Source organism: Pelodiscus sinensis, chromosome 12 (genome assembly GCF_052426305.1).
Source record: "Pelodiscus sinensis isolate ZL-2025 chromosome 12, ASM5242630v1, whole genome shotgun sequence".
NCBI classification, from domain to species: domain Eukaryota; kingdom Metazoa; phylum Chordata; order Testudines; family Trionychidae; genus Pelodiscus; species Pelodiscus sinensis.
Genome location: NC_143063.1, coordinates 31,584,648 through 31,612,233, shown reverse-complemented (window position 1 = coordinate 31,612,233; position 27,586 = coordinate 31,584,648). Strand labels below are relative to the sequence as shown.

The window sequence follows — 27,586 nt, the reverse complement described above, 5'->3', positions numbered from 1 at the left end:
TCATCCCCTCTTCTAACACCTCCCTTTACACACCTGCCCTGCCTCTCTCCTCTGGTTGTGGTCCCTCCCCTGCAGGTGTCTGCCCTTCTGCTTCACCCCAGAATCCCCTGGCACCTGCACCTTCCCTTAGCCCTGTACCCTCCTGGTGCCTCCCCCTTCCCTCACTGCCCCTGCCCCTTTGCCCTCTTTTTCCCTGATGCCCACCCCCTCACCACTCTCTGCCCTCATGCCCCTGTGCCCTCACACATGCCTTGCTCCACTGCCACCTTTCTCATGCTCAACCGTCCTTTCAAGCCTTCTCCCAGCACCCCCCCCCCCCTCCAGACCCTAATACTCTCCTCTCCTCTCTTTTCCTCTCCCAGCATCACCCTGTCCCCCCTCCTGCCCTTTTCCTCATTGTCTGAACTTGGCCCCCTGCCATTTGTATCTTCCCTCTCCCCTCCACCTCCGCACAAGCTCCTCCCCTTTCTTCTCCCCTCCACACAAGCCTCTTCCTTTCCCACCTCTTCCCTCTAGTTTTCCCCTTCCCTTACCTTCTGCCTTCCACTTTGTGGGGCCGGAGTCTGCGCTCGGGCCCCAAAAGTCCCCAGACTCCGAACTGGAAGCTAGGCCAGCACCACACGGCACCGACCACTTTTAAAGTCCCGGGCCGTGACATCACATCACGCCCAGGCATCTCCCCGGTCACCTGCAAACGCTGTGCAGCATGCGCAGGCAAGGAGGAGCCGACTGAAAGCTGGCATGGGTGGTGAGTTCTATGGCCATCCCCCCGCCAGGCCCCAGATTAGCCCTGCTGTGCACAGCGTGCGCAGGCAAGGGGGAGCTGACTGAACGCTACGTACTGCAGGGACAGCCCGGGGCCGGGGGGGACAGCCATAGAACTCGCTGCCCATGCCAGATGAGCCTGCGCAGCATGCACTCGCATTCATCCCGGCCCCGCACCCCCCTAGCACCCTCCTGCACCCTCTTCGCTACGCCTCTGCCAGTACGGCCATTCTTATGTTATGTTCTTATGTTCATTCTATACAGAAATGTAATTTAAAATGTGTCTATGTAAAGTGAATTTTGAATTTTACATAATAAAATCATATGAGCTCTGTTCTGAGGTTCTGTTACTTTGCTTTGTGTTTAATTTGTCTCTATTTTTGTCATTGAGAAAATACTTAATAATTATTAATATAATATGTGATTCAGTAACTAAAACATTCGATCCCATTCTCACAGATCTGAGGCAGTGGAATCTGAATTAATCAGTCTGACTTTTGAGGGCATAGTATAAATTTCAAATGATCATGGTCTAAACACATTACAGAATGTGAAGTAAATAGCCCAAATGAAGGCTGAAATGATAGAATGCCTTGAAATGTTTACCCTGGTTTGTGATCTGTAAAGGGGGAGGGGTGTCATGTGATAATTATTAGAATATGCATGTACTGCCGTTCCCCAAGTAACAACCACCTCCACTTACGACCATCCACACTTACGACCAAAGCGGTCGTGAATGAGGAGCTGAGTTGCGAATGGCAATCCGTGCTTATGAACAGCGCGGTCACCATGTAACTCTATGGGATCCGAGTTATGAACACTTCGAGTTACGGACCAATTGTTGGTCCATAACTTGTTCGTAACTCGGGGAGCGGCTGTATATCTTAGCACATGGAAAAAAAATGTTGAACTATAATTATAAATGGAACCAAATGAAACACCGGTAAATTTCACAGCCAATCCTTCTTTCTAGAATGAGCTGAACCAAATCCCTCAAACTTTGGGGAACAAACTTTGTATCTTGGTCCTATTCCCACTAAGTAATCTACTTCTCAACTAGCTACTGAGAAGCTTCTGTAAAATGATTCTATTTTACTGTCAACCTTACTGGCCCTGGAAATAACCACTTATTAGCAGGACCAAAGAAGGGCAATGTAATGGAACCCATTCAGTTGTGTTTTCATCACACTGGATTATGGTGGTATTCTAGGAATTGTTGCTCACATTCTTGCACTCTATACTTTCTCGCTGGAAAGAGACTTGGCAATAAAAGATGCCTTTGAAATGACTGGTACAATCGAAATTCCAAGGTCTTAGATGTGGTTTTAAAATGTTCTTATTTTTGTTAATTGCCAAAGTTATCAGGGTTTAAATAAAGGCAGACAGGCCAAACCATTCTCCTGCAATGAAGGTATAACTTCTGATTTGCTATCTCCATTGCCATCAATGGATTTGCTTCTCATTTATAGAGCCCTGTGCAGATACAAAATGTTGTAACTGCATCTGTATCTGCAAAAATGAGCTGCGGATATTCACATCCACATCTGTGGATGCGGATACCCACTGATATAAAGCAGATATTCACAAATTTGCAAGGTTCTAGATAGATACAATGTGTATTCCTTTCAGTACCTGTAAAAATGAACCACAGATATCCACATCCGTGGATACTGATACCCACAGAAATCAAGCGGATATCCAAGTATTTGCAGGGTTCTACTCATTTACATTGCTGTAAGTGAGCCCTAAAGGGTCTATTGTCTCCTTGATACCTACTCACAATGGTAGTTAAATTAAATGGGATGTATGTGTGAAATCCAAGGGACAAAAAACTATGCAACCACTTCCTTGACACCAAGCTCTAACATCAAAAACATCAAGTCTGTGACTTCACTGCCAGCTCATGCAGCGGTGGCTGGATTATGAAAGAGAAATGGTCTTATTTAGCAGCTAATAACAGAAAATATGAGTACAGTACATTGCGCCTAGTGTAATTGTTCTGTCTTACTCACATGTGCCCCAGCTCACAGTCTGTCTTTAATAATATTCACCAAACAAAAGATTGGGTATTGATCATTACACCTCTGCTCATATTCCAGCATCAATAACCAAAAAAAAAAAAAATCAGATGACTATACAGCCTTCTAAGGTAACAGCAGCAAGTAACTAGGCAACAACAAGGACTATAGTAGTTTGTGAGAAGGGTTTTTTAGATGATCTCACTCCAATGCAGTGTATTTTCCCTTATAAGAAGAAAACTGTTCATTGAAGAGCTAAAGCAATTACTCTGCCATATGTCATTGTCAAGTCATATGGATCTATATGAGCCTATGTTTCTTTTGATTAGCTGAGAAAGAAAATAACATATCAGTATGTTGCATTTTGCAGATGTCAAAAGAAGAGACAAATAATTTGCTTCGCCAAGGTTGAAAACCATACTTTATAGATTTCATTAATCATAATCCAATTAAAATTGAACATTTTAGTAATTGCCAAGTTGTCTGTGGAAAATCTCATCCCAGTGCAGTTGGGGCAGCCTCAGAATTGAAAACAGATTTCTTATTTCAGACGGCGAAGATTCTATGATATGGACACCATCTGTGCAAACCAGTACATCATAGTATCTCCTGTGGTGATTCTGAATCCTATGAGTCTAAGATTTTTGGAGGATTCAGTTCAGTGGAAACAGAAGAACAAAACAGAAAACGCTGTGGGCACTGGATTCTCCCATGGTCCAGTCAGAAAGAAGAAACATGTGAAGAAGACAAGTCACTTTTATTGTGTGTATCTGGCTCTTGCTATAAACAGCAGACAGCTCAAACTCTGAGACAATGGATCAAAAGATTGTCTCCTCCCAGCTTCCAGTTATGTTTACTTTCAAAGTTAAATCTCAGATTAAATGCTGACCTGTGTGAAACTGCAGCACCACCTGCTGGTATACAGCTCACGGCACCTAAGGCGTATTCGTTTTAGGAGGGTGTCTGTCGTCTTAAAGTTTAAAAAGGATATTCAGTTTCTGTAGAGATGGGCTCCATCCAAACCTTTGAAGTATTGAAAAACCTCTGAACCTTGGGGGAGAGAAGTTCAAACTTTGGATCCAGATCTCAATGTTGCACTGAACTACTAGAATTCACATTGGTAATGCTGTGATCAGAGTCAGCCTGAGCCATTTTGGTGCCCCAAGCGTGTGGCGCCACCCGCGGGCGCACGGCGCATGCGAGGGCCCACCTCCCTAGTGTGCACGGGCCCGCCTCTGGGGAGCACGGCGCATGCACTGTCCGGCCACTGGCGCACGGCGCATGTGCTGCCCAGCCCGGCTCGGCCAGCGCTGCTGGCACACAGCCCAGGGCAGGCCGCACCTGGCTGTGCAGGGCCCCGAGGACGTGGGGGGAAGGGTGCTGCTGGCCGGCGCTGTGGGAGCCGGGTGTGCGGCACCTGATCGTAGCTATAAGGGACGCCGCGCTCCTCTTACAGCTACCATCAGGCGCCCACCATCGGTTGACGCCCTGGGCAGTTGCCCAGCTCGCCCACCCCCTAGTCTGGCCCTAGCTGTGATATTACTGGAGGTATCCCTGAGCAGAAGGCCTGACTGTATTATCCTCAGATCTGTCACATAAGCAATCAGCCCCTTTCCAATTTCTCCTTAGCCGTTCTACACCTTGTCTGTGAGAGCACATGCAGCGCAGTTTGGGTGTGTCTAGACTACAGGGTTTTTTCAAAAAAAGTAGCCTTTTTTCGAAAATACTTCACCTGCGTCTAGACTGCAGCCCCGTTCTTTCGAAAGTAAGTTGAAAGAACGCAGTTTTTTCGATCACAGTAAACCTCATTTTACGAGGAATAACATCTTTTTTCGAAAGTACTCTTTCGAGAAAAGGCTCTATTGAGTGCAAACTGTGCTTTTTTGAAAGAGAGCATCTAGACTTTCAAAAAAGCAGCTCGCTTGTTCAGAAAATCTGTTTGTAGTCTAGACGCTCTCTTTTGAAAGAGGCTTGTAGTCTAGACGTAGCCTTTGTTGCAATTTCTCTGGCGAATAATTTTTTATCACCTATGTTAGTCTTTCCTCTAGGCAGCTTTCATCCCTGCCCTTTTTTCCGTTGGCATATTTATTTTATTTGTGTATTCTAGATTCTCTCCAGTGGGAGCATTTCCAGTGATCCCAAAGGATGAGGGCTTAGGGTCACATGCCACACTGTTCTGTTTACTTGTCTTTTCCTTCTTTTTGGATCAACAACCTAACAGAAAGGTGGCCCGTTATATGTGGGAGAAAAAGAGGGCAGTCCAACATCCATTGAAGTGAGTGGAAGAGTCATGTTAACTTCATGAGGAGTTGGAGCTTTTATGCATAATAGAATGAGTACCTTTCAGCTGTTTTTTCACCCTCATTGTTAAAATTGCAGAGGATGCCCTGTATATCCATCCCTTATTTCCAATGTGATTAAAAATATTATGCCTATTTTTATTAATTAGTGGAATCTATTGTTATTGCAATTTCCAGTTCATTTAATAGCGATGGAGATAACATTATCCTGAATATATTCATCTTAGCTATAGGATTCATTTTGTTCAGCTATAAAGTAAAAAAAAAAAAATCTGTAATTTATTTTGTAATCTGATGAGAAACACACAATACAGTGTCTGATAGCCCTAAATGCATATCCAATAAAATTTAGATAATCTGCTAAGTATCTAAATCAATTGCATTTGAATTATTGATTGCTGTCAAAGGTGACAAGACTAACATTTGATTTAACTTTTTTTGTATATTTATTTGCAAATTAATTTAACCCTTTATTTTTGGCCACAAATGACTCAGTGTTCTTGCTGAAAGAAAAAAAGAAAATATCAATAGCTCATCACTTACCTGAAACCCTACAATAACAATGTGACCTCAGTGAGTGATCAGTGCCTTGCAAGTTTGCAGAATGAGGCTCACAAACAGATATCTGTTTCAAGCACCTCATCACTTATTTAAATAGTGACGGTCATTAATGAAATGTAACTTGACGAAGTATTTTTCAGGATCTACTTTCATCATCCAAAATAAGTTATAAAAATCATTATGCTATGAAAATAGAAGCTAAAATTAAAAGAGAATAAGTCTGTCCCTGCTTAGCAGATATTTTTTCACTATACCAGAAGCAATTGCCCAAAATAAAATGTTGACTACAATGCTAATACAAACACTTTTTTCAAACACTGTATTTTAAGTAGATGGTCCTAGCCAAGCCTTTTAAAAACGACGGGGAAAACATTTGAAAAGCTGCAAACATCTCAGCTTCCACTATGAAAGTTTTAGATGGATTGGATCATTTATTTGTTGCCCTTCAAGGAGGGAGGAATGGGGGGAGAGGCTGCTGAGTAACTTCTTAATCCTTAGATGACGACAGCTGCCAGCACTTCCATTAGCACAAATAATCTCAAATTGGAGAATTGCACTCTCTGACATCACGGGTTTAAGAGCTCTTTCTAATCAAACAGGTGCCCCTCTAACCCTTTCAAACTATTTGAGTCTAATTCGTGTGTATGCCCGATTTGATGGCAGCCCAGGTGAAACCTGACTCAATAGGTTATGAAAACAAGGAACATTGTGAAGAATAAGCATCTATGAGAATAATAGAAATTCCCTTCACAAAAGCTAATGTGAAGGTGCTGAGCGTGATGGGGTTACCCTGAGCTAGCAGGGATTATGTGCAGCTTCAGCAGCAGGGAAGGAGAAAATTCTCCACAGTGATCAGAGCCCAGATCCTCAAAGGTATAGAAGCAGCTAACTCATGTGGCTTTCAAGCTAGGTGCATCAATATCTTTGAGTCCAAGTCCCTTGCTCAGATCTCCTCTGCCCTGCCCAGTCTGGTTATATTCTCTCTCGCTTTGACAGCCCAACTTTCTGCTACCTAAAGATCTGCAGTCCTGCAGTTTGGGGACAGGGATTTGGCATGCCCCATAAAGGGGTCATATGGCATTTCCTGTCACCATGCACTGTTTGAAGGAAGTGGACAGGCTGCCTGAATGGCAAGGAAATGAGGAACAGCTCAATGAGAAATACACGGCAAAGTGTATTTGAAAGGGACAGGAGAGCTGATACCACAACCCCACCCTCATTGGTATCATGGAACATGATCCTTGACTTGGAAATTGGCTTCTTATCAGATCCCCTAAGGACATTATTTTAGGCACTAGGGCAGCATGGACACGCTAAGCATGGGGTAGGGAGGGCTTACTCAGGTCCACTTGCAGGTAGGAATTTCTCAGGACAGCAAGCAGCTGCTCATAGTCAGTCTCCTGACATAGGCAGAGGATCGAGGTGACTGAGGCCAGCAGAGGGGCCAACAAACTTACTGGACCCCTGGGCAAGGTGAGAGAGAGGCAGCACTCCTGGAAGGGGCAGAGTCTCAGGCGGAAAGGGTGGGGCTAGGCCAGCCAGCCAGCCAGCCCTCAGCACCACCCGGAGCATACGCTCCCCCTGTAGCCAGCCCTCAGTGCGGCTCAGAGCATGCTGCGTGGCATTCCAGTGGCAATTTAAAGGGCCTGAGATGCCAGCTGTTTCCATGCCTTCAGTAGTAGTGGCTGGGAGCCCCAAGTCCTTTTGAATCACTGGGCCCCCACTCTCATCGATGGGCCTGGCAGCCAGACAGGCAGGAGTGTCTCAATAGCAGTCAGCATCTCTGAATGCAGCATAGGGAGTGTGTGCTTAATGAACATGCCCTATGTAAAGGTGGTTGATTATGACTCCTGCAAGGTTTGGCTTGGAATTATTGGTCCAGTGCGGGACTGAGATCCAGTTGATAATGCTCAGTAGAGTGGGGCAGTAGAGATCTGTGCCTTGCATGAATATTTGGCTCTGTTCAAGTACTTGTGTCTAGCAAGGAGACCCAGACTCAGTGTGTACAATGGGCTGGTTTCACCAGTGGGTTCATACAGGGATGTGTGGGTCTGGCCATTCTGCAAATCACATTTGTGTATCTCAGGCAGTAGGCTTTTTAGAGCATGATCTGATTCCTGCATTGCTTGGTGTGTGCAGGAAAAATACTGGTGATGCTGAGAGAGAACAAGTTCCTGCTGCTCCTGCTGTTTACCACCTCCTGCCTGCTCACCTGAGGTTAGCTTTGTTCGCATGTGTAAATGTTCATAAGTCAGGGAGTGCCTGGATTTGGTGCTTTCTGATAATTTTTGGTTATCTTTGTTTTTTGTAATTCACATGCTTGCTGCTGATGCTAATATAATCTCATTCAGAATCAATCCAAGGGTATGTCTATGCTACAAAATTAGGTCAATTTTATTTAATATGATTTTAAGTGTCTGATTTAAAATGCAATTTTGCATGCCCCCACTAGGTGGCTGTAATCGACTGAGCACATCCTCAGTATCGGGGTTGCCTTCACTCAAGGAGTGATGCATTGTGGGTAGCTATACCACAGTCCCTGCAGCAGATTGGAATTCTGAGCTAGGGTCCCAGTGCCTCATGGGATGAAAACAGTATTGCAGTGGTTATGGGTGCCTGTTGTCACCCTTCCATGTCTGTGGCTCAGAACCAGAGAGGTTGTTCACTAGCCTTGTCCTGTGTACACTTGTCTAAACTCCTTTATTTTCACATGGCAGTGCCTTGTCCCTGGTGTAGCCCTTACCCACCATGTCCTGTGTGATTTTGGCATAGATATCAGCATTTCTTTGGCTGGTGCAGAGCTCTGCCTGCACAGGCACTCTCTTCCCCCTACGCGTGTGCACATATACACACCAATCAGTTACAGCACCTTAATGAAGGATTCCTGCTGGAGTGATTTTCGTGCCTCTGGTCATGCATACTCAGCTGTACTGGAGAGCTTTCCGCTCTGCTCCAACAGGGAACTACTATTCAAAAGTTCCCCAGGGCTTTTCCCGGTCACCTGGCTCAAGACCATTGGAGTTCAAAGTGTTCACCAGAGTGTTCACAATGGAGCATTCTGAGTCAACACCTGGAGGTCAGTAACTCTGAATGACAGTACAGAGTGTTTACACTGCCCTTAATTTGAGGCATGAATGTTGACTCAGGCTTCACTGGTTCAGGTGGAGTACAGGAGTCGATGATAAAAATACATTAGGATGAGAGGAGGGACTCAGCATTGTGTAAACACTCATTACAAATTTAACCTAATGCTGAATATATGACTAAGCTCCTAATATAGATCAGCCCCAAGTGAGGCAGCCTGTAGTAAGGGTGCTGTCTGTGGTCCTAGATAAAGCACTCTGAATAATGCCCTAAAGTCAGACTGAGTTCAACTGTAAACAAAAATGATGACAAGGTAACTCTGGATAGTGGTATGACCTTACCGTGAATTCATGCTCATGTTTGTCATCACTAATACAACATGCACATTAGTCAAAGAAATATACCAGAGGCAAAGCAATACAGAGTTTTCTCTCCATGACACTCCAAAGGCTGGTGCCCAGCTGTGTTTCACTGATGGTGGGCCACACACAGTGGTGAGCAACTTGACAGCACTGTGCATGGCCCATGAAACATTTTGTTTATCATTGCCCAAAGCACAAAATTGCCAGATTCTGCTTTTCGTCTGCATCATAAGAAAATGAGAATGGCCATACTGGGTCAGACCAGAGCTCCATCTAGCCCAATATCCTGTCTGCTGACAGTGGCCAATACCAGATGCCCCAGAGGGAGGGAACACAACAGGTAATCATCACATGAACCCTCTTCTCTCATCCAACTTCAGACAAACAGAGGCTAGGGACACCATTCCTACTTAACCTGGCTAATAGCCATTGATGGACCGAACCTCCAGGAATCTATCTAGCACTTTTTGAACCCTGTTAAAGTCCTAGTCCTCACCACATCCTTTGGCAAGGAGTTCCACAGGTTGACTATGTTCTGATTAAAGAAAAACTTCCTTTTGTCTGTTTTAAACCTGAACACAACAGTTAATCATCACGTGACCCCTCTCCTGTCATCCATTTCCAGACAAACAGAGGCTAAAGATACCATTCCTACCCATCCTGGCTAATAGTCATCGAGGGACTTAACCTCCATGAATCTAGCTAACTCTTTTTTGAACCCTATTAAAGTCCTATTCTTCACAACATTCTCTGGCAAGGAGTTCCACAAATTGACTATGTATTGAGTGAATCTATTTAGCATTTTTTGAACCCTGTTAAAGTCCTAGTCCTCACCACATCCTCTGGCAAGGAGTTCCACAAGTTGACTATGTACTGATTGAAGAAAAATGTCCCTTTGTTTGTTTTAAATCTGCCTATTAATTCCATTTGGTGACCCCTAGTTTTTATATTGTGGGAATAAGTAAATAACTTTTCCTTATTCGCTTTTTTCATGCCAGTCATGATTTTATAGAGCTCTATCATATCCCCCCTTCGTTTCCTCTTTTCTAAGCTGAAAAGTCCAAGTCTTTATAATTTTTCTTATGGACCTGTTCCAAACCCCTAATAATTTTTATTGCCCTTTTCTGAACCTTTTCCAATGCCAATGTATCATTTTTGAGATGAGGCGACCACATCTGTATGTAGTATTCAAAATGTTATTGTACCATGGTTTTATATAGAGGCAATAAGATATTCTCTAATTCTCTAAACTTTTTAAATTATTCCTAACATTCTATTTGCTTTTTTGACTGCCACTGCACACTGAGTGGATATTTTCAGAGAGAACTATCCACAATGACTCCAAGATCTCTGTTGTATCATGCAAGCAAGGTACTAACAAATTTCAATAGAACTTTATTTACCAAAAGTAAACCTCTTTACAAAGCTACTGCACCCCTTTGTAGCTCTCACTCAGCCCTGGCTAATCTCCTCCCCCTCCTTCCTGTTTTCTGTACTTCTAGACTCCCAACAGCCAGTACTCCCAGTTCTAATAATTACAAGCAACATCTAAAACACCACAATCTCTCTCTTGAATAGTTGGAGTTAAATTTGTCCCCATCATATTGTATGCATAGTTGGGATTATTTTTTCCAATGTGCATTATTACTTTACATTTATCAACATTAAATTTCATTTGCCATTTTGTTGCCTAATCACTTAGTTTGGTGAGATCTTTTTGAAGCTCTTCGCAGTCTGCTTTGGTCTTAACTATCTTGAGCAGTTTGGTATCATCTGTAAATTTTGCCACCTCTCTGTTTACCCCTTTCTCAGTCTAGATCATTTATAAATAAGTTGAATAGGATGGGTCTGAGGACGGACTCTTGGGGAACCCACCTAGTTACCTCTCTCCACTCGGAGAACTGACCATTTATTCCTACCCTTTGTTTCCTGTCTTTTAACCAGTTATCAGTCCATGAAAGGACCTTCCTCCTATCCCAGGACAACTTACTTTACTTAAGAGCCTTTGGTGAGGGACCTTGTCGAAGGCTTTTTGGAAATCTAAGTATACTATATCCATTGGATCGCCGTTGTCCGCATGTTGGTTGACTCCCTCAAAGAACTCTTGAAGATTAATAAGGCATAATTTCCCTTTACAGAAACCATGTTGACTTCACCCAACAAATTATGTTTATGTATGTGACTGACAATTTTATTCTTTCCTATAGCTTTAACTAATTTTCCCAGTATTGACATTAGACTTATCATTCTATAATTGCAGGATCACCTCTAAGACCCTTTTTAAATATTGGTGTCACGTTAGCTATCTTCCAGTCATTAGGTATGGAAGCTGATGTAAAGGATAGGTTACAAACCACAATTAATAGTTCCGCAATTTCACTTTTGAGTTCTTTCAGAATTCTTGTGTGAATGCCATCTGGTCCCGGTGACTTGTTGCTGTTAAGTTTATCAATTTGTTCCAAAACCTCCTCTAAGGACACCTCAATCTGAGACGATTCCTCAGATTTGTCACCTAAAAAGAATGTCTCAGGTTTGGGAATCTCCCCAATATCCTCAGTCATGAAGACTGAGGCAAAGAATAAATTTAACTTCTCCACAATGACTTTATCATCTTAGAGTGCTCCTTTAGCATTTTGATTGTCAAAGGGCCCTACTGGCTGTTTAGCAGGCTTCCTGCTTCTGATGTACTTAAAAAACATTTTGCTATTACTTTTTTAGTTTTTTCCCTACCGTTATTACAAAAGTGACACACACATAAAGCAAGGGCACATGAATTGAGGTGCATATTTTAGGAACAAAAGTGCAGTTAGCAAAACCACCCTATCCTGGGAGTCTGTGTTGGTTATGACAATCTTGTGGACCACTGAGATGGAGGAGGGCCACTCAGGTGACTAACTCTGTCCATCACTGCTCCAACATGTTCCCCTTCCTGAAAGCTCCCCCTATATTTCACTAACACAAAAACAAGCACTTTACCCACATACTGCTGACTAAGTGACTTGGTAGGGGAGGCACAGTACATCTCTAGAGCTGCTGCTTGTGCCATATATCACCTTATAGGTGCCAACAACCCCACCCCCCCCAAATAAAAGGACCAGCTACCACCACATAGTCTGCAGCAAAGACCAGCAATGAAGTCCTTAAACGTAATTTCCAGACCTCTCCCATTTGGAGACAGAGCTGGGGACAGAACTCAAGTTGTTCTTCCTGCTAGTGCAATACTTTAGACCAGGGTAGCCAAACTTACTGGCCCTCTGAGCCACATAGAATAATCTTCAGAAGTGTGAGAGCTGAGGCGTACCTGCCAGGAGTTGGGTCTCGGGGTTTCAGCCCCACAGCTGGTACCTGGCAGGGTTTGGGACTTCAGCCACCCTGCTGAAGCCCTGAGCCCCAGGCCCAAGCTCCTCTTCCCAACTGGTAAGTGGAGAATGGGGGCCTGTGAGAGCTCTGCTAGCTACACTTTAATGGTAAAAAATAAAATGCAAATGAGCATGCGCACGTTCCAGTTTGCTAGAAGGGGATGCTCACTGAATGCTAATGAATGCATAATACAGTGGTGTAAACGCTTTCATTGAACAGTATTCATTTTGCAGTTTGTATAGAAAACCAGTCACTGAGGGAAATCTATTTTGGCAGATTTGTAGCTTGTTTCCACACTCCTTTCAGCCTTTTAGCTTTCCTTTGATAAACAATCTATCAATTATTTCATTTGTCCACAAAAACAGTGACTAGTTTGTCTGCTTCTCAAAAAAAAAAAAAAAAAAAAACTGGCATAAGTGTCTGACACCCTTTTTAAAGAGATGACTGACTCCTTTCAAATGCCAGTAGTTTACTACAGTTTCAGGATCTTTACATAATACAGTAAACTTCCTGGAATCAGCCGCTGATCTGTTTCAGCAGCGGCTGAATCGGGGACCCCTGGGGCAGAGCAGCTGGGGTGCTGCCGGGTTGGTCCCGCAGTCCCGAGGGGCAGCGCTACAAGACCAACCCGGCAGCACCCCAGCTGCTCTGCTCCCGGCTTCCCGATTCAGCTGCTGGTCAGTTTCAGCAGCAGCTGAATGGGGGAAGCCTGTCCGGCTGCCCCAGCACTTCCGGTTCCTGATGGTGCCGGACCATCAGGAGTCCCGGAGCATTGGATGCCGGACTAATGGAGTTTTACTGTATGATGGTTTAGTTCACATTACTATGTAGGGTTGCCAACTTTCTAATCGCACAAAACCAAACACCTTTTCCCCACTCCTGCTCCTGTTTTACCTCATCTCCAATTCCCTACCCCCACTGCCCCCCTCACTCTACCCCGGTCTCTCCTTCACATATATTCCCCATGCTTACTTTCACCAACTGGGGTAGCGGCTTGTACAGGAGGTTATGAGGACAGTGGCTGGGGGTGCATGTTCTGAGGCACGGCAAGAAATGAGGGGTTCAGGGTGAGGGAAGGGGCTCCAAATTGGAGTGTGGGAGTGGGTAAGGTCTCATTCCTGCCCCACACTAGAGCTGATGGTGCATGCCCTGATGTGGGACCAGGAATGAGGAATTTGAGATACAGGAGGAGATCGGGTTTGTGCCATGGGGTTTGGAGTGTGGGAGGGGACTCAGGGCTGGGCAATCTGTGCACATTCTCCTTTCATTGTTAAAGGGGGCTGAATGAGCTTTCAACATGTGAAACACACAGTGAAAGATGGACTTATTTGGGGTTCTGATCCCATCTGGGGGTTGGTTTCCTTGATGTTGCGTCTGCATTCTCCCAGCGCTGAAGTGATTAGGGCTATGTCTACTCGCGGCTTCTTGCACGAGTAATATGCAAATGAGGCTAAGCGTGGACTATCACAGAGCCTCATTTGCATACCTAATGAGCCACCATTTTTTTCAGAAGAGGCTCATGCGCAAGAAGGAGCTGTCTACACTGCCCTTTCTTGCACAAGAAAGGGGCAGTGTAGATGCTCCTTTTTGCGCAAAAGCCTCTTCTGAAAAAAATGGTGGCTCATTAGGTATGCAAATGAGGGTCGGCAATATTCCACGCTTAGCTTCATTTGTATATTACTCGCGCAAGAAGCCTTTTGCTGGCAGAGAACATGCAAATGAAGCATCGATTATGCAAATGAAGCATGACAAAATGCTAATCTATTCAAGCCGTTTTTGTGCAAAAACAAGTAGTGTGGACGTTTCCTTTTTGCGCAAAAACCCCTTATTCTCCTGGAGAGCATGTGTATTAACTGATCTTAATTTAAAGATTAACATATTCCTTGCCTAATGTGCATATATAAACAATAAGACCATTTATAGTATTTTGTTTAGGATGGTGATGACTGGCAAAGTCAGTTCAAATCAAATCTTTATTTTAAGACAGGAGTTTCTTCTAAGGAGTACTCTTTTGCAGGTGCTGAATTAAAAATTATACATGTTAAATTCCCTGCTGACAAAATAAAATTGTCATTTATTAGTATCTTAAATAAACCATTACCTGTAAATTAATTTGCACATTAACTCTTGTAATAGTAGAGCAGTCATTTTTTAAAAATCTAAATTTTAGTAGCTTTATTTGCCCACAGAAACATATACAACTAAATACTAGAAACACTATTTATGTACAAAATTAGCTTAACACATCAGAAAAACTTTTCTTCATCAGGCAACTATGATCGTGCAGACAAACACTGGTTCACCACTTCCAGCAAATGTGAATTCTCCAAAGCAGCTGCTACTCTTTCTTTGTCAGCAAGTTGTTTATTAACTGTGTAAAAAGAATCCCATAATAGATTAGTCAGTACACATTTCTTTAGTGATGCATAACATTTTACATACAAGTTGGTTATTTTTATGGCAGACAGAGCCCCATGTTTTTCTTAATTCTGTAGTTACCAAGGGTGCTGCAGAATTGTGCTGTACTAAGTAAAGTAATTACTTAAAGCACAGTACTGCAAATTGTTACAGATGGCTGTACCCAATGGCAGGTAGAAGTGTTCCCTGTAAGCTGTGTGCTTGTGTGGCCAGTCAAATTCAAATTAGGGATGTTAACTATCAGTTATTTTACTAGGCAAGCAGTCGATGGGAAATTCCATCGACTACTGGACTAGTTGATAGGCACTTCCGCATTCCTCCCCTGAAATGCACAAGAGCCACCGCTGGGGCTCTTGTACACTTCAAAGGAGGAATGCGGAACTCCGCACGTAGCCCGGGGCCACAGGGAAGTCCCGCTGATGCTGGGCTGCACTGGGGTGTGTCAGCTTTGAAATGTAGAACAGTCCCCACCGGGGGCTCTTGTGCATTTCAAAGCGGAAGCGCAGCATGGAGCCTGGGGTCAGCAAGGGACTCAGTCCCCCAGTGACCCCGGGCTCCATGATGCGCTGCCAATTTGAAATGCCACGTGGACCCTGGAGTCCCCAGCTGACTGTGGGTTCCATGTGGCATTTTCCCAGAACCCAGGGTCAGCTGAGGAGTCCCAGGCTGATCCTAGGCTCAGCTGTGCAGCCCTGCCCCTTTGAATGCCACCTAAGCACTTCAAAGGGGCAACCACACAGCTGATCCTGCGGCGCTATCCCTTTCAAATGCCGAGGCAGCATTCCAAAGGGACAGCACAGCTGGATCAGGGATCAGTTGTGCAGCGCTGTCCCTTTAAACGCCGCCTCAGCATTTTAAAGGGGCAGCCGCACAGCTGATCTTGGGGTGCTGTCCCTTTCAAACGCCAAGGCGGCGTTTCAAAGACACAGCATTGCACAGGTGAGCCAGCGATCAGCTGTGTGGTGCTAACCCTTTGAATGCCACCTCGGCATTTCAAAGCAGCAGTGCTGCGCAGCTGATCCCAGGCTCAACTGTGTGGCGCTGACACTCTGAAGTACCCGCCTTCCCTCTCCCTTTGCTGCCTCTGATAGAAGCAGCAAGGGGGGGAGGAAATCGACTAGTCCTTATCATCCCTAATTTAAATGCCACCCAGCTGATAAGCACAGAATTCAGAACTAGGTTTTGTTTCTATTAGTGGTGCACATTCGCACATGCCTTGGTACATATACAATTATTCTGCACATGGATGGAAAAGATTATTAGGAATGGTGATGCAAAGTCCCTAATATTTTATTGGCGCCTGTGTGAAAGCAGGGGCCCCATGAGCCAGGAACAAGTTGTGGGATCAGGACCCAAACTTACTATCTTACTGCTCTGTATTTTAGCACTTATTCAACTACCATTCTTATCCATTGTTGGATTTGGTGATAGATTTTCCTAAGTTTAGCTGTTTGCTATGAAGGGGGGGAAACTAAGAATGTACAGCATCCTCCAACTTTCAATTCCCTTCCTATGCTACACTTACAGATCAGTGCATTTGATGACATCTATTCTACCTTTCAATGCCAACATTTATTAGATTATAATTATTTAATATTATTAGCACCTCATCACACCTCTTGGCCTTAAGAAAAGCTCACCTGCATGCTCAGAGGCATGGGTTCCTGGTGTTATGTGAACATCCACCTAAAAAATAAAATCCTTATTTGTAATCAAGTTACAGGTTGGACCTCCCTGGTCTGGCACCCTGGGAACCTGATCTTTCCCAAATGAGGGAATTTGCTGGATCAGAGAGGTCCCCAGCCACTAGCCTCCCAGGACACTGCTCCTCCCTTTGGCTGGCACTGCTCCAGCCCGACTGCTACTGGGCTCCAGACTTGCTGCTCCAGGGCTTGGCCTTGGCTCCAGCTGGCTGCCATCAACCAGCTGGCTGCCATCAACCAGCTGGAACTTTCCAGGGACGGAGCTCCCCAGCTGCCATGGCCCCACTTCTGTTCTGCACGGTTGGGGCTTCCTGGGGACAGCGATCACCAACTGCTGGTGACCCTACTGCTGCTGTGCCCGGCAGGTACTGGCCGGGGATGGGGTTCTGTGGCTGTCCTGCTGTTGCCACACTGGGATGGGGCTTGGCAGCTGCCCTGCTGCTGCTGCTCCCAACCAGGGTTTCTTGGGGATAGTGCTCACTGGTCCCACTGTTGCCCCACCTACTGGGGGCTCACCGGTCCCAATGGTGAGGTTCCCTGCTGCTGGAGTCCCAACCAGCCTGCACTCCCGGGTACCAGGGCTCTCTGGTCCCACAGTATCTGCCGGACCACAGATGTTGCCGGACCAGAGAGCTCCAGATTTAGGAGGTTCATCCTATATTTATAAAACTGATTAAACTATAATAAGTCAGTGTTCATTTTGACTTCACTCTTGAAATCTTTATACATTTGTTGGACAAAAGCTATAAAAAGATGTAAGGAACACTTAATCAGCCGCTCAGAAAGCAAAATGTAACATTCGCTTACAAAAAATAAATTTCAAGTCTTTATCATCTTCAAACTCATACCTGAAATGTCAGGACCTCCCATAATTACAAGCAACACCTTGTTAAAAAACAAAGTTGAGTAAAAAAAAAAAACGCTGTTTAATTTGTGCACTTGACTGCACTTTGTCAATTTCAGAGCTCCCTCCCACTCTCTTAGTAAGTTCCTCCCTTCCTGAAAAGATTATAGCTAATTAACAGGAAAACAGATACAAATCTTTAAGATTTTTTAATGCATTTATTAAAATTCTGGGCATACTGTTTGAAGGATGTTCTATCAGCCTAGGGATTTTTTTCCAATGTGAATCTATTTTTAAAATAACATGTTTACACTATCCCTTGAAGGAGATTTAACATTTTGATTAATCAACTCTGGAATTTTGAACAATTTCCTTATTAAAACATGAAAATATTTATACAGAAAGGAATTTTTTCTTGGGCCAGTCACTTTGCTTGTTGTTTTGGTTTGAAATTATCAGAATCAGTTTGCTTTGGGACAGATGCCTAATGAAGTGGTCTGAACCCAGAATCATTAGTCAGAAACCCTTGAATTCTAATTCTTTGTCACTGACTTCCCATGTGGACTGGAGCACGGCATTTAACTTTTTTCTGTAGTGTCAGGTTCCCCATATGTAAAAATGAGAATCTTCCACAGAGCCTCAGTTAATTTTGAAGTGGTGTTATTTTTTCACTTACAAATCCAATTGACTGTTTGCCTTGAGCCTGCAGTGATTACTAATTATACATTTGTTTCGATTTTTTCCCCACTAAGCATATACTTTGCTCAGAGCAGGAGAGGCAAAGAAAAGCCCTAGTTATCTTTCACTAAAGATTTTTCTCTAAAACACTTTCGCTCTTCTCCATTTGGGCTGATTTTATTACTCACCTTAAACCTTTCAGGTAGTGATCTGATTAACTTTACTTTTATTGACAGACCAATTAATGTTGCCATGCTGCAGTGAGGAATTGTGGGAGTAAACTCCACCATTACTGTGCTTTCAGCATCATTCACCTGTTTGAAAAACAAACATTTTCCATAACTCACAAGTCAATATTAGTAATTTTATTTGCATTTCAACGTAATAATCCTTAGCCCCTCCTACTTCCCTGCTTGTTATTTTATCTACCATACCACTATTCTCAAATGTAGTGTTTTAACTATTGTATTAATGACAACTCTTAAGTATTCTCCTTTCTTACCAAAAATGTATGAAAAATTAAGTAGACAATAGACCAGACACTGTTCTGTAAAACCTTTGCAATCTGGCCACAATCAGGGGTAAGATAATCAAAACTGAGGGCAGAATCTGCCCCAATATACAAAACTGCCAAAGTATAAGCAGGAAATAATCCTATAGATGTTCCATGGCAATGTAATAACTTTTAGTTTGTATAAATAATATTTGTATTACATAAAAGATTGATGCGATTTTATTTGTTGAAAATTAAAGCCCCAACTTTTCCTTTTCTGTTTGAGTCACCCTACCATCACAGGAATTAGACCTTTATTGGAATTTTTTTACTCCAGTTTTAAAATGTCTCTATATTGCTTTTCCTATGTATGTTTGCTGAGACAGTTATACATTTTGGGTGCGTCTAGACTGTCTAAACTGGCCGCGAGAATTTGCGCAAGAACACTGACGATCTAATGTAAGATTGTCAGTGTTCTTGCGCAAGAGGGCCAGTGTAGACAGGGACAGGAATTTTTTGCGTAAGAAAGCCCTAATGGCGAAAATGGCCGCCAGAGCTTTCTTGCGCAAAACCGCATCTACACTGGGCACAGATGCTTTTGCGCAAAAGCAAATCTTTTGCGCAAAGGCACTTGCCAATCTAGACGCTCTTTTGCGGAAATACTTATAATGGAAAAACTTTTCCGTTAAAAGTATTTCCGCAAAATCATGCCAGTCTAGATGCAGCCTTTGTGTCTAAGCATACAGTGCAGAGACATAATGTGGTTAGGATGTCAATTATTAATTCCTCTCTTGTATAATGTTGTTACTAAAAGCAGCGAGGAGTCCTGTGGCACCTAATAGAGTAACAGAAGTGTTGGAACATAAGCTTTCATGGGCAAAGACCCACTTCACAATCAGGGGACTTTGCCCACGTAAGCTTATGCTCCAACACTTCTGTTAGACTATAAGGTGCCACAGGACTCCCTGCCGCTTTTGCAGAGTCAGACTAACACGGTTACCCCTCGGATAGTTGTTACTAAAGTAACTTACTTTAACTCTAACTTGTTCAACAACATTCAGCTCTTCCAAAGTAAGGGGATGTTCTGGATCATTAATTGAACGAATAAGATGTATAATGTAAAGGAAAACAAAGCAGTAAACAAACAGTACCAACGTAAAGGGACATGGGAATGGATGATGATTTCACCCCCTTCTCCACAACACATTAGATTTCTCTTTTCTAACCACTGCTATCCCTTTCTTATCCACGAGGCAAGCACGAGGAGACCTAAATCCTTCTGGAAACCTATAACAACTTTTGGGATTCATTGTTTAAATTTTTTTGTGTTCCAGAAGACTCATCTCGTTGTTTAGGCTTCAGAGCCCTTACACGGTGCCACAAAAGGGCCTGGAGCTTTGCCATGCCCTAAATGACAAACCTGCTCACGTACATGCGCAAAGAAACCCCCCACCCCTACCAAACCACTGCCCTGCCCGCACAATCGTTCCCTCGGCGGAGGGGGTGAGAGAGAAGGGCGCTGGTCTGAGAGTCGCATCACCGCATCAGGGCGGTTTAAAGAACCAGGCAGGCAGGCAGCGGCCCTGTCAGGAGCGGAGCCCAGCGCTGCTAAGTGCGGGGCTGTCCGCAGGCGCTCGCCAGGGGCCGCACAGCAGCTGTCACCAGGGCAGGCACCCAGAACCCGAGAGAGAAGAAAGGCCACGTTCTCCCCCAGAAGGGAAGGAAGCTGCAGGGGCTGCCCCAGCCCAGGGGCGCAGGAAGCAAAATGATGGAGCGTGATGAGCTGTGGCCTGGCCCCCGCCCCACTCCGGGGCCTGCCCCGGCCTCCCCCAGCGCAGGATATCGAAGATCTCCCGGTCGTCGATGGAGTCGGGCAGCTCATCGTCCTCCTCCCGCGCCGTGACGGGCCGCTCCCCCGAGCGTCGATAAATCAGCGGGTTCGCGTTCTCCAGGGAGCTCCCCCCGCCGGGACCCGGCCCCACCATCGCCCCCGGCCGCGAGCAGCGGCGCCCACGGGAGGGGTAAAGCCGCGCTCGCTTCCAGGCGGCGGGTCGGGCGGAAGGGAGGGAGGGATTACCCGGAACACGCGTCCACTTCCGGCGCTAAAGAAGGGGAAAGATGTTCCCTGGTGCACAGCGAGCCGGGCGGAGTGGGGATTCCTCGCGCGCGCAGACGTACTTCCGGTGATGGGAGGGGCAGGAATAGGCAGGGCGCACACTTCCGGGCGGTGGGGGCAGAACGTCTCCTCTAGCGGCCTCTATCGGGAGAAAGGAGAGAGGGGAGGGGGAATCCCGCTGGGGGGCGGAGTCTGGGGCGGGGCCTGAGGGAGCCGGGATTGTGGGGCCGTCCCAAGCTCTGAGGGGCGGGTTTCCAGCACGGCGGCTGCTACGGGCACCCGCGAGGACTCGCCTTGACCCCCCCCCCCGCCCGCAGCGTCCCGCCCAGGAATGGGCAGCAAAGCAGCTGCTAAGTGCTGCGTGGCGGGGCGCCTGGGGTGGAGCAAGAGCCCGAGGCGCGGTCCTGCGGCGTGTCAGAGGCTAACACGAGGCTGTTTAGAATAGTGATAGAAATGTAGCCGTGTTAGTCTGGGGTAGCTGAAGCAAAATACAGGACAATGCAGCACTTTAAAGACTAACAAGATGGTTTATTAGGTGATGAGCTTTCATGGGCCAGACCCACTTCCTCAGATCAAATAGTGGAATAAAATTGTCACAACCACATATAGCAAAGGATAAGATAAAAAAAAATGAACACGTATGAAAAGGACAAATCAGAACAGAAGGAGGATTGGGGGGGGGGGGGGGAGGTAAATGTCTGTGAGCTAATGGTATTAGAGGTGATAACTGGGGAAGCTGTCTTTGTAATGGGTAAGATAGTTAGCGTCTTTGTTGAGACCCACGACGCGTAGAGTGTCGAATTTTAGCATGAATGACAGTTCAGAGGATTCCCTTTCAAGTGCAGATTTAAAAGGCTTCTGAAGCAGGATGCAGGTAATTAAATCGTTAAGACCGTGTCCTTTCTGGTTGAAATGGCAAGAAACTTTTTTCTTTGTGATCCTGTCTAATATCTGTTTTGTGAGCATTGATCCTTTGGCGAAGTGTCTGAGACGTTTGTCCAATGTACAAAGCAGACGGACACTTTCGGCACATGATAGCATAAATTATATTTCTGGATGCGCAGGAATATGTATTCTTGATCTTATAAATCACTTGGTTTGGTCCAATAGTGGTATCAGCAGAGTGAATATGTGAACAAAGCTGGCAACGGGGTTTGTTGCAAGGCTATTTAGTGCCTTGAGCTTTCGTGGGCCCAGAGCCCACTTCTTCAGATGAGCTTGAGCCCATCAAGTGCACCCCAACAGTAGCCGAGCGAAAACGAGTCACTGCCACATCATTACCACAGGAGCTGCTCCCAGGCGCTGTGGATGGAGGAAGGGCACTTCCCTCTGAATGCATCAAAGCACTAAGAATAGTAATAGAGATGTAGCCCTGTTAGTCTAGTCTAGCTGAAACAAAAAAACAGGACTAGTAAACCATCTTGTTAGTCTTTAAAGTGCTACCTAGGCCTGTTTTTTGTTCAAAGCACTAAGTAACTCAGCTCAGTGACATGGCAGTGGTTTGTTTGAGCAATCCCAACAGGTAGATGTAAAGATTATAAACTCCCTGGGGCTGGGGCACTGAGCGCTTTGTGTTCAAAGTGCCAGACATACCAGTAGTCCCAGAAAGAATGATGAATTGTAGAACTTGTTTGCAGTATGTTTCGTTGTAGATCATCAGGATTGGTCTTGGTAGCTATGTTTCAACAACCTTTCCAGAAATGGCTTTTTTAAAAAAAATTGGCTTAGGGGTTGGGTGCAAATTAATTTCCTTATAACCCATATCTCTAGTGCCTTTTACCCAATGCTTATTTGGCTCTAGAGTTTAGTAACAAGCCCTTTAGTTAATCTTCTGACAGTGTGACCTTTGTACCTGCATTTGGCAATTAAAAGAAGAGAAGCAGTTGCAGACATGAAAATACAGTCTGCTGTAAGAATTTGGCTATTCCAGTTTCTGATTTGTGCTGAATGCTTCATTGTGATTGCAGCTGAGGGTAAATAAAAACTCCTTTACTGATGGGAAAAGTCAAGAAGGGATTTAAGCATGGGGACCTTAAGGTGTTTTTAACCCTTCCAATCTGTTTTTCATAGGTTGACCACACATGCCATATTAGAGGATTTGTCTTATATATGCAGCCCCTCTCCCCCCCAAAAAAGTGTCACTGTTTTTTATACTTGCTATACAGTCATCCTGGAGTATGTCACAAGTAGAACCCTGCTTGCCAACAGGGAACAAAAAGAGCAGTTGCCCCCATGTGTAGAGATTTAAAAGGGCCCAGAGCTCCTGTCTGCCAACACTGCTAGAGCAAGTGGGCGAACACTGCTCCCCTTTGAATTGTTGCTGGAGTGCTGCTCTGCATGACTTGGGGGAGGGAGCAGGGCATGCCATGGTCTGAGTGGTGCTAAGGGTTGACGGCCTTCAGCCTCACCTTTTCCACCGTGCCCTCGTACACCTTGCCCTGGGACCCACAGTGGCTGTCGGCCCCACTGAGTAGAACCTGGGATGTAAAATTTTGATTATTTGGCCACCTCAGTGTGTACCCCTTGTTGCAACTCAATTATGAATATGTTGACTATCACTGGTTCCAGTACAAACCCTTCAAGGGCATCACTAGTACGTCTCTCCATTATGAAAATGGGCCATATATGGCTACCCTTTGTTTCCTTCCTTTAACTAGAGAGTCTGGGAATACTTTCAGGAGCATCTAACAATCTTTAAATTAATTTAATCAGCCTGCCTCTGTTCATAAACAAACAAGAGCAGAAGTTTGTTAGCAGCACAGAACTCAGAATTCATTCTGCATTCCAGCTCTGCTCCTGGATGCTGAGCACCTACTATTTTGTGTGTGTGTGTGTGTGTGTGTGTGTGTGTTAATACTTGAGCCCAGAAGCACCTACAGAGTCTGACTACGTCTTCTCTATGAAGTGCATAGGAAGCAAGGAAAGTTTAAATTGGGGGTGTTAAAATGTGTTTATTTTTGTAATTGTGTAACTGCTGAAATTTTCATTGGTTGCATGTTTACATGCAGGGCGCAGGTGCTCGTGAGAAGCTGGATTTTAAGCTAGCTCCTCGTGAGCACTGACTCCCACCTGCTCCCCTTCCTCCTGCTGCTGCCGCTGAATCAAGGCAACAGCTGTGCATGTAACCGTGAGGGTTAACCAATGTGCCCAGGCTCATCTGTTAACCGTGTACATGGTTATACTTTCACATCCTTAGATTAAACAGGATGAAAGAAAGAAATTCTTCAAACCAAAAGCTGTCATTAACAATGGCTATAAGGGAAGTATTAAATAATATATTTGAAGGTGTTCTTAAAGATCTAGTAGTGACATTATTTCCCTTTTCAACTGCAAAGCAGCTTTTCAGTTATCAGTAAAATATCTAGCTTGGGCTAACCCTCATGCCTGAGAGTGTTCTGTATTAGCATATAACTGTCTGCTGTATGATTCCTGAATCTGGTCTTACATATCCTTATCCTACAAAGTTTCTAGCACCTCCTGGAAGAGGGGATGCTCAACACCTTGCTGGATCAGGACCATAGTTGGCCTGCTGAAGGAACACAATAGAAGAAATAATTTGTCATTTTAGTCACATTAAGTCAATTGAAGGGAATAAACCCCTTATTAAGATAATTATTTGTTTCCCAGCAGCACCCAAATAGCATAGAACATGAGCACTTCAGGGTGCCTCAGACAAGAGACAAAATAGTGGAATGGTTGCAGGGGAGTAATCAAAGTGGCGATTAACCACGTTTCAACAATATAGTATCAGTTAACCCATAATTTTTGTAAGTTTTGAAAAACTTGCAGTATGTTCCTAATTACACCCAAAATCTCACTATCAGCATATTTCTGCTTCTGCGTGGGAAATGTCAGAAAAATCTTGAGGTGAAATATTGTAAGGGAAGAAATAATTCTTTCCACTCCACTTTGATGTACACTAGCAAACGCATGAACGGACTAAGAAAGATTTATATATTGTAAAGCCAGAAGGATCAGCTCGTCTGACCTCTTGCATTAAACAGACCATAAAATTTCACTCAGTAATTTGCATCAAGCTCTTATCTTGGGGTTGAGCTGCTTGAACATATATTTTTAAAGACATTCCATATTGATTTAAAGACATAAAATAATGGAGAGTCCACCATATGACTTAAATTGTTCCAATGATAAATTACTATTATTGATGAAAAATTACAACTTATTTTTAGCCTGGATTTATCTAGATTCAGCTTTTAGTTATTGGATCTTGTCATACCTTTTCCATTTAGCTTAAAGAATGATCTACTATCTCAAATCTTCCCTTGTAGGTACTTACAGAGTATGACTAAGTCCGCTCAGAACATTCTCTTAGATAATGTAAATAGACAGAGTTTCTTGTTATTTTTTACAAATATAAATTTTTACAATACTTACAAGAATTTCACTTTAAGGAAGTTATTCCTGGAAAAAAGTGGAAGCATGTGATGTCTCAGGAAATTTGCCTCATTGAGAATTTGCTGATATTTTATCAATATATTGTACAGGACATAAAGGTGTGCAACCAGAAGTAGCTACCAAATATGGATGTCTCCAAGGAAAACGGAGTAGCGTGAAAGGAACAGATAGGCTCGTGAATGTTTTTCTTGGAATTTCTTTTGCAAAACCACCTCTTGGATCCCTGAGGTTTTCACCCCCACAACCAGTAGACCCGTGGAAAGGTCTAAGAGCTGCAACTTCCTACCCACCAATGTAAGATCTGATTGTTTTAGGCTTTGATTATTGACCCAGTTTAGTAAATGATTTTGAATTGAGTCACGTATGCCTTTTATCCCATTACTGAGATTGTGTAACTTTATGTAAAGGAGTTTGGCTTTGTGGAATGTGTTTGCATAGTAATAAGTCCCATAAGGAATGTGTGAAATTCTTAAAATCTTCCAGTCATTTCTCTTGTGAATTGAAAGGTGTTCTTGTCCTTTACCAAAATAGCTCGATAACATCAGACAACCACAGGTTGAACCTCTCTAATCTGGCACCCTTGGGACCTGACCAGTTCTGAACGAGAGAATTTTCCAGACGAGGGGAGGTCAAGATTGTCTAGCAGCATTACCAACACTTAGGAGTAAATTAGAGCTAAATAACAGCATAGAACATGGAGAGCTAGGACTGGTGACTGTAAACAAACTTTATGGGACCATGGAAAACTTGGCCACACCCATGAAATTGGACATCCAGCTAACTAGAAATATTCTGGACAATGGAGGTTTCTGGACCAGAGAGTTCTGAACTTGAGAGATTCAACCTGGAATGTTCAGTTAGAATTCCATGTGTTAGCTGTGAAAATTATTGTTTTATTTTAGGAAACAAGAATAAATGTTTACATTTAAATATTAGATACTCTGCCACCTAGTTAATGTTGCCCTCAGTAAATAAATCTAGAATACATACACTGCTAGATCACTTTAACGGGCCAAAAGCTTTGGAGAAAATATGTTATTGATTTTAAGAGTAATTTCTATTTTCATGGCCATTAAAATAATTCTCACTGTTATTCAGTGATATCTCCCACTTTATTCTCCTGTGTAGACTTAGCTGAGATCAAGGAGACCATTCTCATTAGGGGTTTATGCTCGATTTCCCAACATCTCCAGCATATTGGCTGGAGGGAGCTGTAAGTGACCATGCAGCCCTTTGTATGGGAGCAGAGTGAATATTTCAAAATAATGCTTTTGGCAGTATTTGTGAAAATAAATTGATAGCTTCATTATTGTTTCACACATTTCCAAGCAAAATTATTCCCCAAAGATCCATTGAGTTGGACTTTGATAAGACAACCTGAATCTTTAAGAACTCCTTTGGATATACACTTTGGTTATGATTTGCGCAAAGCCAAAAGGGATGTGTATTCCAATAAGAGGCAAATCTACATAATGCTGGGAGGATACAGGCGACATGGGGTTTTTGTTGTAACTTAGATCAGTATTTGCAATTTTTGGTTAAAGCTAGTTTCCTTCTGTAATGGATAGGAGGAGTGCTGGCCATTACCCGGTGATTAAGGGGTTAAACTCAGGTAGCTAGCAGGAGGATTGGCAGGGGGCCAGAAGAACCAATCGAGATAGAGTGCTGAAATTTGAATTGGATCTAGATACCTTGCCTGCTTTCTTTTTGTGGGAAAGTTAAACCAGGAGTTGAAAGACATAGAATGATTTAAACCCAGACTGGACTACCATGCCTCCAAGGAATTCAGGGCATGGAAGTAGACTGAACAAAGAGAAGATTGTAAGTAAATAAAGCGGGAAAGTTAATCTAGTTGTGATCAGGGTATTTTTCTTTATTTTGTGGTTTGGTTTGAACTGCTCTGTGTGACTCTATGCCTCCCTTCCCCATTTACCATCTAAGAATTGTCCCAGATATTTTCTGTGTTTTAATATGTTTTCCTTGGTTGCTCTGTAACATCTAGCAACCAAGTATGCTTTATCAAATATATCTTTTGTTTTGTAATAAAAAACACTTTTTTAAGGTGATGATATGATTCTTGTGTCCTGGAAAATACAGGAGGTCTGTCTGTCTCCCTGTATGTCTGCATGCCTCAGACTAAGAGGTCAGTTACCAGAGACTGCAGCTTGTTTTTCTCTTTTCTTTTTTCAAGCTCTCTTGTGGTAACAGAGCTTGGGGTACCCCTGGGGGAGAATTCAAGTGTTCACCCCCGGTTCTAGGGATAAAATCACTTGATGGTGGCAGCACCCCCACAAAAGTCAGTGAATTCATGACTGTGGGAAAGTTTTTGTAACCAGAGCTTGTAGATGCATGGTATATTTAAAGTCTTTGCGGACCCCCACTTTCTGCCTTTTGAGTGCCAGCGTGGGGAACAGCCCTGATACATTCTTTTAAGATAATGTGGTGTTGTGAACTAGATATTTTTGGAT

The 27,586-nt window shown here is 43.9% G+C and overlaps 2 protein-coding genes across 11 annotated transcripts in view; one reads left to right on the top strand and one right to left on the bottom strand.

Moving 5' to 3' along the window:
• Window positions 1–27,586, top strand: part of CES2 (carboxylesterase 2) — a 59,640-nt gene that overhangs the window by 16,346 nt on the left and 15,708 nt on the right. The window contains exons 1-2 of one of the 10 annotated variants that reach the window (XM_075940070.2): window positions 7,793–7,861; window positions 25,208–25,412. In XM_075940070.2, the coding sequence (XP_075796185.2) occupies window positions 25,411–25,412 (2 nt within the window). In that variant the 5' untranslated portion in view covers window positions 7,793–7,861; window positions 25,208–25,410. Of the gene's footprint in view, window positions 1–7,792; window positions 7,862–20,746; window positions 20,770–21,386; window positions 21,577–21,665; window positions 22,676–25,207; window positions 25,413–27,586 lie in introns of those variants that run through there. The other 9 variants (XM_089781507.1, XM_075940069.2, XM_075940068.2 and 6 more) reach the window with 9 other exon arrangements.
• On the bottom strand, window positions 14,406–20,680 carry CIAO2B (cytosolic iron-sulfur assembly component 2B). The gene is made up of 5 exons (XM_089781508.1): window positions 20,430–20,680; window positions 19,618–19,697; window positions 18,282–18,407; window positions 16,509–16,554; window positions 14,406–14,821 (listed from the first exon to the last, which is right to left on the bottom strand). The coding sequence occupies exons 1-5, from the start codon at window positions 20,569–20,571 to the stop codon at window positions 14,724–14,726; spliced, it is 492 nt and encodes a 163-aa protein (XP_089637634.1). The 5' UTR covers window positions 20,572–20,680; the 3' UTR covers window positions 14,406–14,723.

Bases quoted from the DNA above. Each gene is read 5' to 3' on its own strand.
- CIAO2B (XM_089781508.1), bottom strand. From the start codon at position 20,571: ATGGTGGGGCCGGGTCCCGGCGGGGGGAGCTCCCTGGAGAACGCGAAC. The intron at 19,698-20,429 runs ATATCCTGCGCT...TTTACATTATAC, and splicing joins CGACGACCGGGAGATCTTCG to ATCTTATTCGTTCAATTAAT. The intron at 18,408-19,617 runs GTAAGTTACTTT...TTTTTCAAACAG, and splicing joins TTGAACAAGTTAGAGTTAAA to GTGAATGATGCTGAAAGCAC.